General features: G+C 42.4%; 1 protein-coding gene across 10 annotated transcripts in view; it reads right to left on the bottom strand.

Moving 5' to 3' along the window:
• The window catches only part of FKTN (fukutin), a 41,966-nt gene that overhangs the window by 6,759 nt on the left and 17,102 nt on the right, over positions 1-18,105 (bottom strand). For 7 of the 10 annotated variants that reach the window (XM_059657540.1, XM_059657538.1, XM_059657539.1 and 4 more), the window contains 5 exons: positions 16,934-17,211; positions 16,135-16,267; positions 13,210-13,339; positions 7,801-7,934; positions 5,978-6,105 (listed from right to left, as the gene is read on the bottom strand). In XM_059657540.1, the coding sequence (XP_059513523.1) occupies positions 5,978-6,105; positions 7,801-7,934; positions 13,210-13,339; positions 16,135-16,267; positions 16,934-17,211 (803 nt within the window). Of the gene's footprint in view, positions 1-5,977; positions 6,134-7,800; positions 7,935-13,209; positions 13,340-16,134; positions 16,268-16,933; positions 17,212-18,105 lie in introns of all 10 variants that reach the window. The other 3 variants (XR_009447688.1, XR_009447687.1, XM_059657536.1) reach the window with 2 other exon arrangements.

Genomic DNA, 18,105 nt, shown 5'->3' with positions numbered 1-18,105 from the left:
AAGTAGGGACAGCATGCATTCTTATATTCTTTTCTAATTTTAATAGAAAAGCTTTTAAAGTTTTATCATTAAGTATGACTGCTCACTCTAAGTTTTTGGTATATTTTCTTAACCAGGTTAAATGAATTCTAGATCTCTTTTATTCCAAGGGTACTAAAAATCCTTTTTTATTTTTAATCAGGAATTTTATCAAAAGGTTTAAATATCATCTACTGAAACAATCACATAGTTTTTTCCTCCCTTTAATCTTTTAATCCTTTAATGTTGAGAATTATACTAATATCACACAGTAAATAATTGTATTCATTGTGTTTCATTTAGGATATTTTTATCTGTGCTCAGACTATAGTGTCCCTTAAAAAAAAAAAAGAAATGTTCTTTATCTTGATTATTGTAGTAGTTACATAAGTATATGCATTTGTCAAAACTTAAAATGGGTGCATTTAACTATCCTATCTAATAAAGAGGGACTATGCTAATTGACCCTCACACCCTCACAAAATGGCGGTGCTGGACAGCCAATGAGGGAATATGCTAATTGACTGCTCTGCCCTCAAAAATGGCAGCGCCCACAGCCACACGATAGCCTGCAGGAGAGGGCAGTTGGGGGCAACCAGGCTGGCAGGGGAGGGCAGTTGGGGGTGACCAGGCCAGCAGGAGAGGGCAATTGGGGGCAACTGGGCTGGCAGGGGAGGACAGTTGGGGGCGGCCAGGCCTGCAGGGGAGCAGTTAGGCGTCGATCAGGCTGGTAGGGGAGTGGTTCAGGGGTGATTGGGCTGGCAGGCAGAATTAGTTAGGGGCAATCAGGCAGGCAGGCGAGTGGTTGGGAGCCAGCAGTCCTGGATTGTGAGAGGGATGTCCAACTGCCGGCAGTCAGACATCCCCCAAGGGGTCCCAGATTGGAGAGGGTGAATGCTGGGTTGAGGGACACCCCCCCCTCCCCAGTGCACAAATTTCGTGTACTGGGCCTCTAGTATGTAAATAAGGGGGAAAAAGCAGGTACAATAAAGCATGCATATAGTAAATACTCAGTAGAAGTTAAAATTCAAATCCTTGAGGCATAATTATTACTTCATTACTGTTTACTGGTGATTAGGACTCTGGAGAACAAAAATAAATATAAAAATGCCAAAATTTCAGAGTAGAATTTAGATTTTAGGTCTGGAGTTAAATCTTGGCCCTGCCATTATGGCAAGATGACCTTGAGTGAGTTACTTCTCTCCTCTGAGCTTCAGCTTCCTCATATCTACTGGGAGTGAGAACATATAATCTATAGAGATAATGCAAAGATTATTTGAGATCATAAATATAAAGTACCTATCAAAGTATCTGATATCTAGCAGATACTGCAGTAACTATATCTTTATTGATGCTGTTAATATTATAATTATTATTAAATCTTGAGTCAAAAACATAATTCTGAAGGCAAAGAGTAAAGTTTTGAAAGCGGAAACTTTTTATTCCTTCCTGAGTTTCTCTCCAATCTTTTAAAAAATGGTAAGCATTCTATGATATTGTTAAGCTTTTCTCAGAATTAACTGTGTTGAAAAAAGGTGGAATATTATAAAGACCTTTAGACTAGCTCTAAAGGTTTCCCCTGCCCCCATCTAGAAAATACTGCAGTTCTTTAAAGCAAATAGCGCTGAAAAGAATGAAAATGGCATATGGCTGGGGGAATCTTCCAAAGAAACTACTCTACACAGCCATCCCGTTCTTTTCTCTGCCTTTTAAGGTCACGGTAACATGATAGAAAATCTGGGACTCACACCATCTGTCCAGACAGCTCTACCACTGCTCATTTCTCCTGTGAAATCATCAGAACACTTCACACTTCCCAAACACTGCCGCCATAAAGAGCAGCGACAGCAGAATGAACGGAGCTCTTTCTATCCAGAAACGAAGTGCTTAGAAATGAACAGTTCTTTTGAGGTTTACGGGTTTCAGATCATGTCAGTGAGAAGACATGCAAGCCTTAGAAGAAAATTTAAGAATAACAGGATTATCCTACTGGCTCTAGAAATTATCTTTCTTAGAAAAAGGTGATATTCTCATATGAGTTCTCTAATAGATTTATCAATTTAATCTCTAATTTCTCATAAGACTAAGAAGAGGAATAGTTTTCTTTACTACCACCACCACCACCACCACTAATAATAATATTAATAATAGCAGCTAATAATTATTTAACACTCAGAACATGCTTATTCTCTTCAAAACCCTTCAGTCTATTAACTCACTTAATCTTCAAAACCACTCTATGTAGCAGTTTCTATTATTATTCCCATTTCACACTTGAGGAAACTTAGGTACAGAGGAGTTAAATAACTTTCCTGAGGTAATATATCCAGCCGGTTGAATGTAGAGCTGGGATTCAAAAGCAAATGGGCTGCCACCATGCCTTTAATTTCTATGCTATACTTTCTTATAGATTTTTTTTAAAAGCCTCTAAATTATACATGCAATTTGGCATCTTTATTACATTCTGAATAAATAAACTGTGGCTGAATGTCAAAAACACCACCCCCCATTCACCTAGTCACAATGAGAGTGTCAATTATATATTCATTAACTTATCATCAGAACTTACTCAACATGAATGTGCTTATCAAAAAGAAAAATAAGTTTTTATCTATATACTAGAGGCCCAGTACATGAAATTTGTGCGAGGGGGCCTTCAGCCCGGCCTGCTCCCTCTTGGGACTGCTGGCTCCTAACTGTTCGCCTGCCTGCCTGCCTGCCTAATCTACCCTAACCACTCTGCCTGCCTGCCTGATCGCCTATAACTGCTCATCTGCCTGCCTGATTGCCCTTAACCGCTTCTGCCTGCCTGTTCGCCCCTAACCACTCTGCCTGCGTGCCTGATCGCCCCTAACCACTCTGCCTGCCTGCCTGATCGCCCCTAACCACTCTGCCTGCCTGCCTGATCGCCCCCAACCACTCTGCCTGCGTGCCTGATCGCCCCTAACCACTCTGCCTGCCTGCCTGATCGCCCCTAACCACTCTGCCTGCGTGCCTGATCGCCCCTAACCACCTCTGCATACCTGCCTCATTACCCCTAACTGCCTGTGCCCCGGCCCCTGCCGCAGCAGCTTTGTCCGTCCGGAAGGACGTCTGGAAGGGTGTTTGGCTGTCCGGTCTAATTAGTCTTTTATTATTATCCTATCTAATAAAAGAGAAAAATGGTAATTGGCGTACGACAATACCCTTTTCATTGGCTAATCAGGGCTATATGCAAATTAACTGCCAACTATGATTGGCAGTTAACTGCCAACTAAGATTGGCAGTTAACTGCCAACAAGATGGCGGTTAATTTGCATATGTAGGCACAATGCAGGGAGGCGAAAGGGAAAGCAGGAAGAAGCCCCCTGACACTGACAGTGATCGGAAACCCAGGGGGGAGCTAAGAGCTGGGGGGCAGGGCAAAGGCGGCCCCAGGGCCGCCTTTGCCCTGCCCCCCAGCTATGATCAGAGAATCAGGTGCCTTTGCCGCCCTGGCCAGTGATAGTAGGAAGTAGGGGTGGAGCCAGTGATGGGAGCTGGGCACGGTCGAAGCTGGCAGTCCCGGGAGCTAGGGGTCCCTTGCCTGGGCCTAAAGTGGAGCCCACAATCGCGGGGCCGCTGCAGCTGCAGGTCCCCGCTGCCCGGGCCGGACGCCTAGGCCAGAGGTGTTAGGCCTGGGCAGGGGCGGAGCCTGCAACCACGGGGAGCTGGGGGTCCCCTGCCCAGGCCTGACACCTCTGCCGGAGGCCTCAGGCCTGGTCAAGGGGCCGACCCGGTGATTGGTGATCAGAGGGTGATGAGGGTCAACTCCTCTGGCCGAGGCATCAGGCCTGGGCGGGGGGCTGAGCCGGGGATTGGGGGGATATGATGGTCCCCTTGCCCAGGCCTGAAGCCTGGGTCAGAGGCATCAGGCTTGGGCGGGGGGTGGAGCAAGCGATCAGAGGGAGATGGGGGTCCCCTGCCCAGGCATGATTCCTGGGCCAGAGGCCTCAGGCCTGGGCGGGGGCCAGAGCCAGGGGAGATGGGGGTCCCCTGTCCAAGCCTGACGCCTCTGGCGGAGGCATCAGGCCTGGGCAAGGGGCCGATCAGGCGATCGGAGGGTGATGGGGGTCTACGCCTCTGGCCGAGGCATCAGGCCTGGGCTGGGGGCAGAACCAGTGATGCGGGGAAATGAGGGTCCCCTGCCCAGGCCTGACGCCTCTATCAGAGGCGTCAGGCCTGGGCAAGGGGCCGATCCTGCGATTGGAGGGTGATGGGGGTCAATGCCTGAGGGCTCCCAGTATGTGAGAGGGGGCAGGCTGGGCTGAGGGACACTCCCCCCACCCCACACACACACCCAGTGCACGAATTTTGTGCACCGGGCCCCTAGTAGAAGACATAAAAGCCTAAGCAACTGTTACAACAAAACGACTGGTTACTATGATGCGCACTGACCACTAGGGGGCAAACGCTCAATGCAGGAGCTGCTCCCAGCCCGCAGGCCCCAATCGCCAGTGGGGCCTGCCGACCAACCTTTTGGTTCTTTCCTCCAGCCGGCAGGCCCTGATCGCCTGATCGGGACTGGGCCCCCAGGCTGGGGTGGGAAACTGGAGGTGGGTGGTGGTGGACATGGCCCCTTTCCCAGGGGGCCCGAGGGTCGGATCCCTCCTTGGAGCCATTGGCCAACTTCCTGGGTCCTTCCCTCATTTCCTCCCCCTGCCCGGCAGGCCCCAATTGGCCCACTGCCCACCCACCTCAGTGGTGGCTGGCCCCTCTCCCTGGCCAGCAGGCCCCAATCGCCCGATCGGGGCCAGGCCCTGTACTGGGACGGGGAACCGGGGTGGGTGGCGGTGGACACGGGCAGCAAGGGAAGGAGGAGGTGGGGAACCTGATCAGCCCTGATCGCCAGACAGACCAAGGGACCCCACCTGTACATGAATTTTGTGCACCGGGCCTCTAGTAATATAGAAAAAGTTTCAAGAATATGCTCTGAGGTCAGTGTCAACTTGGGAATGCTTTATAACTTTGAGAAAAAAAGGTTTGGATTATCTCAAACCTCCAGACCAAGATTAACTTTACATGAAGGCTCCTTGCCTTCAAAAAGGACCCAGCAATTCCAGGAGGGTATGCCACCGTGCACAGGAGAAACGAGGCTGAGTGTGGATTCTCCTTCTGTGTTACAGAACATTCCCCACTGTGCCCAATGGTTCCATGTACTCAGTGATCAAAGCCGCAATCTCAGCTAGTTGGTGAGGTAAGTTTATGCCACTAATTAATATCACGACCGTCCAACTGCATTACTAAGGAGAGCACAGTTACTCTAAAGTTATTTCTGTCTTTTCTCATCAAGGGCTTTTTCCATGGCAGCATTAAAAATGTTAAAAATGCCAAACTAATATACTACATTCCTTCAGTTCTGAGATCCCTCCCCGCCAAAATTTTCCATCTGTGACTCATGTGTCTTACGATTATAATTAGCAGTTTTTCCTTTCTTAGTAGCACATAAAATAACAGTGCACTTTACAATGTATATCATCTTACATTTGACAAAATATGGTAGCTGTTATGCCCAACGGGCATCTTTCAAGGATTAGCCCTCAGCCTCTGTTAAGGGCACAGATCAGAGCTTGCCCAGCACTCATGGCCTCATTCAATCTCAATTTCCTCACTTCTCCTTCACTTCATTATGACCTTTACCCGTTCCCAACCAATTATCAAACTCCTACAGCTCTCACGGTCAATCGGTCAATCCGTGTTCCTTGTTTTGGTTTTATCTGATAACTCAAGGGCTTCTAATCATAATGACTCTCTGAACTGACAAACCCAGGGACACTTCCTCCCACAGATGTCCTGATAGGTGGTTCTCACATCACAACATAACTGGGCTCTGAGGGTAAGCTGAGAAAGTATTAATACCGGACCCTTGACAGCGTCTCCCCCACCCCCAACCTCTGGATATTTCTATAGCCCCTTTTATAAGTACTTATCTGAATCATACTTAAATTTTTTTCCTGTTTTGGCCTGAGTGCCTCCATTCCACATATGGTCAGTCTCTTCATAGAAGAAAAAAATGTCAAGTTTTACATCATCTTTTCCCTGGAAAGATAGTTCCAAGCTGTCTTCTACCTAGAGGGAAGATGAAAACCTTCACAGACTGAAACAAAGGAAATAGATATCTTTTTAATTAAAAAGATAATGTTTTATATAGAGTACTGATTTTAAGATACATGTGTTTTCAAGTTGTAGCACCACTGAAATTGGGATGCATCAGTAGCACAGCATCATTTCATTTCTTTCTTAAATGCGTATAAAATAATGGTGCTTCTTACAACTGATGACAACTCAGGGTAATGATTTAACAGTAGCTAAATTATCTCTGTGCAGAATTTCCTGTTCCTGAGCCCCTTTCTGACTAAAGAAAGAAAAGAACCGAAGACAAATCACTCCCTTTAATAATCAACTATAAGGAAAGAAGTTTCTCATTACAATCAATAAATAAGTACTTGTTCTATTACAGAAATCCATATACATACCATATGTACATGAAAAACATAGATAAAGTTAAAGGTACAAAGAATTTTGAGAGTATTTCCCTAAGAAATTTATCCTACAAATAATTATGTTCCCATTGGACTTGGTGCCTCTGTCTGTTACAGAATCAATCACATAATTATTTATGCAATTTTTCTTCCAATTAGTGAACTTCTCAAAGGTAAGGACTATAACTTACTCATCTTATGTCCCAGGTGCTGACCACAGTGTCAAGCATAGAGTGAGGGTTGAGTAATGTCTGCTGAATGACAAGAGTTCTATTGCTTCGACTTTAATCACAGGAAACATTGTATTAAATTTTCTTAATAAACTACAATGTTTATGATAAGGAAAGTAATTTTCTAGTGACTAAAATACGTCCACTTTATTTCCTGGACAACACCATTCTGGGAACAAGAAACTAAATAGGAAGGTGATTGCAAGGGAACATAGGCTTAGGACATAGGAATCAAATTGTCTAGAAGATTTCATCTAAGCTGCAATGATCTATTCCTAGCTGACCTGAGAAAATTGCTGTGACCTAGGGCAGATGAAATAAACAAGAAGTTCAAGTACTGTTTGAAATGAGCCTGTATTTCTAACCCTTAGCAATCAATGAAATGTTTCGTGTTGATAATGATATGATGCCAAAGTGAACATAAAATTAAATTACTCATGAGAGACAATGTAACTTTAATAGGGTAGATGGGCTTCTTATATTGTTTATTACATGTTGTATTAACTATATATTATATTGTTGCCTAATATAATGGGAATACATGCATCTGCAAGAGTACAGTGGGGCCTTGACTTACGAGTTTAATTTGTTCTGTGACGGAGCTCGTAACTCAAATTACTCGTATGTGAAATCAAAAAGTGAACGAGAGACACGTGATGCTGGGCTGAAGTTGTGGCGTTCACTGTGACGTTCGCTGCGCCACTAGCGGTGGGGTATCTGAAGCTGGCTCGTAACCCGAATTTTAGCTCGCAACTCAAAGCAAAAAATCGGCCGAGAGACAGCTCGTATCCCGAAAAACTCATTAGTCGGGACACTTGTAAGTCAAGGCCCCACTGTACAAGGTCTTTCTCTCATCATTGTTAAGCCAGATTTCCTTGTTTTCCTTAGATAGTGCAGAGGTCACAAGTGTTCACAAGCTTCTGCGGCAATCATCCTGGCGAATACTGAGTGACAAAATGACACATGCAACGTTCTTAATCATTTCCGAGGTAATTCAAGTTTTACTTTTGAGACATGTTACTTATGAAGTAAAGCAGACTTTTATTACTGACCTTCCCGAATTTGTGTTTGAGTGGAAGTCCTGCATCCTGAAATGCTGAAATAATATTAGATTGGTAATCTTGTATAAAAATTCCTAGGTCAACATCTTTACTATAAGGAATAATACTGCACTGCCGATACCATCCTAAAAGTAAATAAAAAAAGAAAAATAAGAAAACTTAAAACAACAACAACTGAGTTTAGAAAAAAATCAGTCATTATTATAATGAATGATCTTTGTAACAGTGGATTTTATTTCATAGGAGTAGACTTACGGTGCTTCACTAAAATTATTATTTTTTAAAAATATGTTTTGGTTGATTTTAGAGGGAGAGAGAGAGAGAGAGATATAGATGAAGGGAGAGAGAGAAAGAGAAACATTGATAAGAGAGAAACACTGATTGGCTACCTCCTGCACACTCCCTATTGGGTATTGAGACTGCAACCCAGGCATGTGCCCTGACTGGTCATTGAACCAGGTGACCTCTTGGTGCATGGGACAACACTCCACCAGCTAAGTCACATTGGCCAGGGCTTACTAAAATTATTTTTAAAAATTAAATCCTAAGATAAAATATGTGGTTATAGGACCCACCTGCTGAAGAATCTACCTTCCCTCCCTTTCTCCCTCCCTCCTTTCCTTTTACTAGTCTGAGCACTAAGCATCCTCAAAAACTTTCATAATGTATTTAAAATTTATCTTTATTGTTGAAAGTATTACAGATGTCCCCTTTGTGTGTTTTTTTCCCATTGACCCCCTCCACTCTGTACCCGCATCTCCCAGGCCTTCACCATTCTATTGTCTGTGTCCATGGGTTATGCATACCTATAGATATGAAAGCCTAAGTGACTGAACGACCGATCACTATGACATGCACTGACCACCAGGGGGCAGATGCTTAATGCAGGAGCTCCCCTTGGTGGTCAGTGTGCTCCCACAGCAGAAGTGCCGCTCAGCTGACCAATGGGTGCCAGATGCCAGGCTCATGGCTGGCAAGCACAGCTGCGGTGAGGTGAGCCTCTCCTGCCTCTGTGGCAGCGCTACAGAGTGACAGCGGCAGCAGGCACAGCGGGGCTGGGATGAACCTGAGCGGCGCGGCACCCAGCCCAGGCTCAAGCTCAGGCTCGTCCCCAGCTGCCTGCAGCTTCGCGCACTACTACATCCTTTGGGGGATGTCGGACTGCTGGTTTTGGCCCAATCCCTACAGGCCAGGGCCTGGATCAGGCAAAAACCAGCAGTCCGACATTCCCTGAGGGGTCCTGGATTGCAAGAGGGCTCAGGCCAGGCTGAGGGACCCCACCAGTGCACAAATCCGTGCACTGGGCCTCTAGTATGTATATAAATTCCTTGGTTAATTGCTCCCCTCCTACACCCCTATCACCGCCTTCCCTCTGAAATTCATTAGTCTGTTCCATGCTTCTATGTCTCTGGTTCAATTTTATTCATCAGTTTATTTTGTTCATTAGATTCCACATGTATTTTAATTTCTGAATAAACTATTAGCTTTAATCATTTTAACTGGGCCACCCATTTTAAAAAACTAAATTACTTTTGATAATGTTTAATCATAAACCTCTAATGATGAAGGCTGCCTTTAAGATATGCTAAAAAAATATAATTTAGCCCAGCTGGTGTGGCTAAGTGGTTGAGTATTGACCTATAAACTAGGAGTTCAGAGTTTGATTCCCAGTCAAGACACATGCCTGGGTTTTGGGGTTGATCCCCAGTGTGGGGTATGCAGGAGGCAGCTGATCAATGATTCTCTCTTGTCACTGATGTTTCTGTCTCCCTCTCCCTTCCACTCTGAAATCAATAAACATATATTTTAAAGAAAAAAATATGTATATATGTACATATATACATAAAATTTAATTCTTTTGCTTAAATATCTCTTTACTGAACAGTTCGTAGAACTTAAGAGTTCTGAACAGCTCATGTCCGATGGATCATAAAAAAAGAAGAGCAGTATCAACCTCAATTTTCAGCATGTCCAAAGGTATTTCTAGGTATTTACTATGTATCTACTTCTCAATCAGATGCTACAGTACTATTCTAAAAAAACCCCAAAATTTATACCTTAATATTGCTAAGGGTTTCTCAGTCTCCCCTATTATCCTTCGAAGCCTTCCATCCAAATTATTTAAAAAGTTAAAGGCCTACGATTATCTTTGTAGGTATTGCCACTGGGCAATACTTGGAATTCTAAACTTTCATTTTATTTTAACACCAGTGTTCCAATGCACGGATTCATGCACATTGAAAGGAAATTAATTAGAAAAAATATTTTAATATCACTATTTGCCCTTTCTCTATAATAAAAGTGTCAACCAAATTCACGATCAACAATGACAGATAGAAACACTCACGAGTGATTGGCGCAGTGAGAACTTTATATGTATTGCACATGTGGGAGTCAATTTAGCCTTTTATATGTATAGAATAAACTTGCTTAATTAGACCTGCTTTCTGATTTAGCTAAATTTTTTCCAGCCCAGTGAAGCACCCCAACTTCTCTTTCAGGTAATTATCAGCAACACAGCAGTATATATCAACATGAAGCAGATTATTATTGTAGATCATGCAGGGAGAACAAAGGGTAAAATATTTAACTGCAGCAGTGTTTGACTATATTCTGCGCAATGACAAAACCTGAAGTCATTTTCAAGGTCCACCATTTATTTCTTTTCAGTCGGGTCAAGTTTCTAAACTTTCTAAATCTCCGTTTTCTGGCTAATGAAAAGGAAATAGGATTCTACCAAGTCTCCTATCTACCTACTCTAGGACTTCTGTGAGGATCAAATGAGATGAGGCATGGGAAAACACTTCACAGACATTTGGTTAAAGTGTAAAATGTTTGCACCTGGCTATAAAGCAAGTCATGTTCCTGGGCTGAAGAAACTTCAAGGAGGCTAGTTGCTAGGGAGAGGAAGCTGGGCATTGCTATGTGACGTCATTACCTGGCACCCACAGCAACCGTTTCTGGGCTGTGCTGTGGGCTGCATTTTGTGCCATGGGGTCTTAGCAGCATTGGCTTTGATTTGGTGGGGTGTTGCTCCAGGGTGGTGGTGGGGCCTATGTCCCACTTTGGGGGAAGCTGAGTGTTGGTTTCTCGGCGCCAGGCCTGTGGTACTGTTTATTTTTATTATTTATTTATTTATTTAAATATTTTATTGATTTTTTTACAGAGAGGAAGGGAGAGGGATAGAGAGTTAGAAACATCGATGAGAGAGAAACATCGATCAGCTGCCTCCTGCACACCTCCTACAGGGGATGTGCGCGCAACCAAGGCACATGCCCTTGACCGGATCGAACCTGGGATCTTTCAGTCCTCAGGCCGACGCTCTATCCACTGAGCCAAACTGGTTAGGGCCCGTTTATTTTTAAATGGCCATTGTGTGTCATGGCAGCTCCTACATTGAGTGTCTGCCCCTGGTGGTCAGTGCATGTCATAGCTGCTGGTCAGAAGGACACTTAGCCTTTTAGATATATAGACTAGAGCCCAGTGCATGAAATTCATGCACCGGGCAGGCGGTGTCCCTCAGCCTGGCCTGCGTCCTCTTGCAATCCGGGACTCCTCGGGGGATGTTGGGCCTAAACTGGCAGTTGGACATCCCTCTCCCAATCCAGGACACTGCATATACCAGTGACCATATTTTGCTGTTGTATGGGCAGCTACATATTTTTGCCCTGATTATAAAAAGTAGTACATAACATGATCCTTCTGAGGCAGTAGTACCATTTCCCCCATCTTACAGGTGGAAAAACTGAAGCAGAGAGAAGTTAAGTAATTGGCTTGGTCACAGAGTTATAAGTGTCAGAATCAGGGCTGACCAAAAATGTGCAAGCCAGAGTCCATGCATGTCATCGCTGCATCATCCCGTTTTTTCAGTGTTAGAGTGGCCTTTCCAGGTTTCAATTTTTAAATCTAAGAGACTGTTCCCAATATATAGGTAGGGTCCCTAGGCCTGGCCGGTGATCAGGGCCATCTGTGGGGCGACCACCAGGTGGGGCAATCGGAGGGCCCCCGCTGGCACCTGCCTTGGCTGGCAGCCTGGCACCGCTGGCTGGCTGGCCCTGCGCCCTGATCGCCGCTGCCGGTCACCTCCCTCTCAGGGAGCAGACAATCAATGCAGGAGCTGCCCCCAACCGGTGGTCAGTGCGTGTCATAGCGACCGGTCATTCCGCCGTTTGGTCAATTTGCATATTAGGGTTTTATTATATAGGATGGATCTTCAGAAGCCTAAGATGAGGGGAGGGGTCTCACTGTAGTTTGAGAAAAATGTACAATCCACATTTGTAAAAGAATCATAAACTATTAAAAATGGAAGGCTCTTAAATATAATCTAATCCAACTCCCTCATTTCATAAATAAAAAAACACCATGTGGCTAAAATCTCAAAACACACCATGACAAATAATTAAGGAGTATTTTTGATGACAATCAGTAAAACAGTTTTGCTTCAAAAGTTAAACTTTAAAGCATATATCACATAAGTGTGTGAGATGTATTCCTTTTTGGCTTACTCTAGCTGTAAACTCCTTGTCGGGAAAAACCATGTGAATTTTCCACAAAGTCTAATAGACAGGCTAACCAAATATCCCAGTCTAGGCCTGTTGTCCAACATAATTATTAATGGGACTCCCTTTCACTCTCAAAGGTCTCTTGAATTAGAAAGAAATGATATGGAAATCCTATGGAAGCAGGAGCGAAATTAATTTTTGTACACATACAGTTATAATCAAGAAAGAACACAGTTATAACTAACTACAGTTATAAACAAGAGGGAATAAAAACAACAAAATTTACAATTCTAAATAATGTGAAATTCCAAAGGAGTTTAATCCAATGCACAGTGGAAAGAGACCCAGGAATCTTTCTCAGATTCTAACAGCAACTTGCCTAAGGACTCTAGAAGCATCTACATTCCCCATCGCAGAATTAGAACATGGTAAGGCAGTGCTGTCCAACCAGTGATGCTACCGATGACCTGGAAAGGCTTGTGGAAGACGTTATGGCACTCCCTCCAGTCTTTCTCTCAGCAACTTTTGGTGCAAGTAAGTTGTTTGTATGATGTGTAAGTAAAGAAAATAAATAGTTTTTGTTTAAATGCAACAATAATCTTTGGGATAGAAATAATAAAATGCTAATGTAAGGCTTACCTGAGAATCAAGTATAGTCTACAGGTCCTGATGTAAATTTTATACACATGAGTTATAATTTTTGGTAAACACACATATGGCCTTCCTAACTCACTTTTATGCTTCTGAAATTAATTTCTTTAAAGAAATCAATAAATTTTTATTCTATCTATAAATATGACACTTAAACTATCACTGACATTTTGCCATCTCAAGCAGTCATTCCTAAAGGGAAAGAGGACAAAATGACACAAAGACAAACGTAAAGTAAGAATTTTACCTAGACAAGTCCCACTGCTCAGCCAGAACCGTACTCCCAATTTCTTTAATGTTTTGGCTGCAAGTTGCAACAATTCCTTTGCACTCTTCCGAAAGGTCACAGCTTCCACAGTGCTATCATCAAGGTACTGCTACAGATATAATAAATGGTCAGCTATTATTGTCATTTCTAAATTGCTAGAAACATTTCTGTGACATCCAAGTTAAATTTGAAAATTAGCCCCATATATTTTTCTATTATAAAAATGAAGTTTCAGAGTTCTCTGTTAGTCACACGTTTCTTTTATAAAATAAGACTACAGGAGTAGCCCTAACAGGTTTGGCTCAGTGGATAGAGCGCCAGCCTGCGGACTGAAAGGTCCCAGGTTCGATTCTGGTCAAGGGCATGTACATTGGTTGTGGGCACATCCCCAGTTGGGGGTGTGCAGGAGGCAGCTGATGATGTTTCTAACTCTCTATCCCTCTCCCTTCCTCTCTGTAAAAAAATCAATAAAATATATATTTTTAAAAATAGAAATTTCATGGGGGTGAAGCCAAGTGCTCAACTTGAATGTCAACAGCAATGAAACATATCAAAGTTGTGCAGCACCTGAGAGGATATAATGAGAAGAGCATAGCATCACATCTGTGTGATCCCAATAAAGCTTATAACCTGAATCTAACATGAGGAAGGACCAGACAAAACCCCAAATAAGGGACAATTTTTAAAACCCAAAAGTAACAAGGTCATGAAAGTCAAAAAAGGACTGTGAAACTGTCCCAGACTGGAGGAGACTAAAGAGACAAGGGAATGAAACACAACGTGATGCTAAACTGAATCCTTTTGTTATAAAGGTCATTATTCGGTTGGAACAATTAGAAAAACTTGAGTGAGGATTAAATAATAATCTATATGTTAATTTCCCAACATTTGTATTAATACCTATAGAGAATATTCTTGCTTTTAGGAAATACTAAATTATTTGAAGTTATGGGGGATATGGTCTACAACTTACTCCCAAATGGTTTAGGAAAAAAAATTATCTGTATTATATTTGCAACTGTCCTAAAAGTTTGGGAATTATTATTTTTTAAAAAAGTTTGGAGGCTGCTTTTATGAGATTTTTAGATTAGTTGCTTGTTTTACACAGGACATTGCATTTAAGACTGTTTGGCGCCATCAAGTGCTCAAAGTTATGTATGTTTGCTTCCATTTGAAAACAGACCCTCCTCGTCTTTTAATTATGGTTTTAACTTAAGAAATGATGAAGAATGAAACATCTGAGAGGATAAAAAATTTAGAAAGTTATCCATCCCATCAGGCACTCTATATTAGCAATACCAATAGACTAGCAGAATCACGAGTCTGTTTTGAGGCAGTGAAGGACACATAACATGGTGAAGAATGGGTAGAGTTCCACCTGGTCATGTTACAAATATCAACCTCCAGACAGCATTGTAGTTTTGCTATGTGATGGTATTTAAACATAAAAACTATGAGGCTGTGATAAACGGATCAGCCCTCTGAACATTGGTCATCTATACTTTTTGCTCAAATGCTGATTTTCCCCCTCAAAATCTCAAAAAAATGAAAATATGCAATTAAAAAATGACACTATCCCTATGATTTCTCAATAGTTTGAAACACTTAACATTTTACACTGCCTTCCCACAAAGATCTACAAATGAGTCTGGGCAAATGCTTGCTAGGTAATGGAGTAGCTCTAATAAGTGTCCCTTAACAAAATCATTTAATTCAAATGAGCACATTCTTCTCCAGGCATTTTGCCATGATTGTACGATTCTTTTTGTGTGTGTGCCACGTACCATGCTAGATACTGGGGCTATGAAGGTGAGTAAAATAAGATGTCTGCCATCGAGAAGTGCATATGATCTAGTAGGGGACAAGACAGACATTCACAATTCACTGTCATAATTAGTATGCCAGAGGTAGCTACCAGAACAAACTCCCTTAGTGCAGAAAGGGTGAACGGTCAAGTTCAGGCATCAGACAACACCTCTTCTGCTTCTTGATACTGCATGGGGCGGATATGACGGGCAGCACTTCAAGGGAACAAGACTAGGAAGGCCCACTTGGGCCCTTAAGCCTAGGTCCCAGAGGTCAGCACAGCTGACCAGAGAAACCTCACATTTGCTGGTGCTGGGCACTTGACCAGTGATGATGTAGCTGGGACATTTTCCCATGCTGCTCCTGTCCCTGTGTACACACAAGGGAACCCCAGAAATAAAAAGCAGGTGGAAGAAATAGGGTACCAAAACCCCACTGTGAATTTCACTGTTTTCCCATTATTTCTGTTTCATGTCATCTCTTAGAGCTGAACTTTCATGCCCTTCAAAATCATCTTTATATCCCCGGGGTCAGCAGAGTTCCTGGGAAATAGGCTTTCAATAAATGTTTATTGAGTTGAAAGCTAGGGCAGCAGAATAAAGTAAAGTTCAAAAGCACTTGGTCTTTGTGTAGCATTTATCTTAAAAAACCCTCATAAACACAGAAGTTTCATATTCAGTGTCAACCCTCTGAGAAAAACTGTATTTTCCATGCAATATTCTCTAAGATATTTTCCCCATGGTCCATCTTCTGCAGTGGCTTCCTCCTCATTGGAGTGCTTCAAGAACAGAATATGCCATAAAGTTTACGGGCTGTCCTAACTGAAGCCAGAGGCCAGTGCTAAACGTACCAACGTCTACCCAAGTAAACGAGGTCTCCATACATATCAAACCATATCAAATATTTTCTGAAGGTTAATGTTTAACCTACTTTTTAAAAAAATTAAAAGAAAATAATCTAGAAGAAAATAGATGAATCAAAAAAATGTTTTCTACCCATTTTCCATAAGTCCCTTTATTCCCATCCCCACCCCCAGAACTCTTAAAAACACACACACTTCCTTTAATTTAAAAAGTATACTGCTTGGTGATCTCTAACCTGAAAGAATGCCCGGGCTTCTCTATACCTACACTCAATAAACCTAGAGTGTGGTATTTCTTCTAGAAAGTGCACTGGATCTTTTGGAATGAGAACTTCTAGTCCATCAACAGTAATCTGTTGTAATTCTGGCCTGAAAAACAAAAGTTAAGATTTATTATAAGGATTTAACACAGAGTGAGTACTGGTAGCCTCCTCAAAATGTACAACGTAAGCAAAATAGCTAAAAATCAAGCATATTTTCTTCAATTACCTCAGATATCACTTTTTAAGATTTACTCTCTTAGCAACTTTTAAATATTCAATGCAGCAGTGTTATCTATAGTCACCTTGCTGTATGTATATTATATCCCAAAACTTATTTCCCTCGTAACTGTTAGTCTATTCCTTTTAACTACTTTTACTATGTAAGTTTGAAGTTTTGATAACTAGAATCATAAGGTTTGCATTCTTTTATGCCTTGCTTCTGCCACTCAACAATGCAGGATTCATCTATGTTGTTGCACAGAGCACTAGTACATTTGTTTCTCTGCTCTACAATACAACTGGTTGTATGAATATAGAATGATTTGTTTGGGGGCATTAAGAAGAATGTTGCTATGAACATATTTATACATATATTTCCTGGTGCATTTGTGCGTTAGCTTCTTCCTGCCTGTTGAATATTAACATTTCAAAACTGACTTATGTGAACTACATATTAGATGCAATTACTAAATGTAAAAAAAAAAAAAGTAAAGTAATAATTCATTCCTGGACGATATAGGTTTCACATTTCCCCTTCAGACCCTGAATTTACCTGTCGAAAGCTCCTGGATAACGACCAAACTGTAACTTCCGAAAAGGAACAAACTTCTTGTCGATGTTTCTTTTGAGGCGCAGATGGCCATGCCAGAGGTAGTTGCCACTCCTCTCGTGAAAGACCACCACGTGAATGGCGTGCGTGGCCAGTTTACAGATGTAGTGCAGGGGGATTTCAGTTCCAGAAAGTGAGTCTATCCCATCCAGCCGGGGATCTTTGCTCTCGATCTTCAGGCACTGAAATCCCATGTTTTCAGCTATCCGAAACCAGCCTTCCTAAAACCAAAGAAACATCAAGCATGAATATTTAAAACCAAGTACTAGCAGCAAAACTAAAATGATTTATACTGAATTAAGCCATACATATTTTTTGTGCTAATCTGTTCTTTGCCAGAAGATTTGAAAATGAGGGTGGTGAGGGGAAGGAGATAGTGGGAGAAAAAAGAAAAGTAAGAAGAGAGAAACTAAGTAGCTTGGAAGACATGTTCAAAGACTCTCTTTATGGCCCTAACCGGTTTGGCTCAGTGGATACAGTGTCAGCCTGGGGACTGAAGGGCCCCCGGTTCGATTCCGGTCAAGGGCATGTACCTTGGTTGCAGGCACATCCCCAGTTGGGGGTGTGCAGGAGGCAGCTGATCAATGTTTCTCTCTCATCGATGTTTCTAACTCTCTATCCTTCTCCCTTCCTCTCTGTAAAAAATCAATAAAATATATTTTTTAAAAAAGACTCTCTTTATGAAAATAAATATAAAATTTTTCCTTGAAATGAGAATGCTCATTTTAGTGGTTTCTGATTGGTATCTATAAAATAAATGTTAGAATAGCACTTAAACTAGTAATTCTCAATTTAACTTCTAATAACCTTTATCTTTAAACGTACTTGAGAAAAGTAGTACTTTCATCCCATAGTTTATATCCTAACACCTTACACAGCTACTATAAAAGAAGCCCATTATAATGCAAATCAATAGAAAACAGACTAAGACATACTATAAAACAAAGTGCATTTTCCAACGTCATTAGTTACTAAGGCCCGGTGCACAAATTCGTGCACCGGTGGGGTCCCTTAGCCTGGCCTGTGCCCTCTTGCAATCTGGGACCCCTCGGGGGATGTTGGAGAGCCAGTTTTGGCTCGATCCCTGCAGGCCAGGCCGAGGGACCCCACTGGTG

Source organism: Myotis daubentonii, chromosome 11 (genome assembly GCF_963259705.1).
Source record: "Myotis daubentonii chromosome 11, mMyoDau2.1, whole genome shotgun sequence".
In the NCBI taxonomy this organism is placed as follows: Eukaryota; Metazoa; Chordata; class Mammalia; order Chiroptera; family Vespertilionidae; genus Myotis; species Myotis daubentonii.
This window is presented reverse-complemented; position numbering and strand designations above follow the sequence as displayed.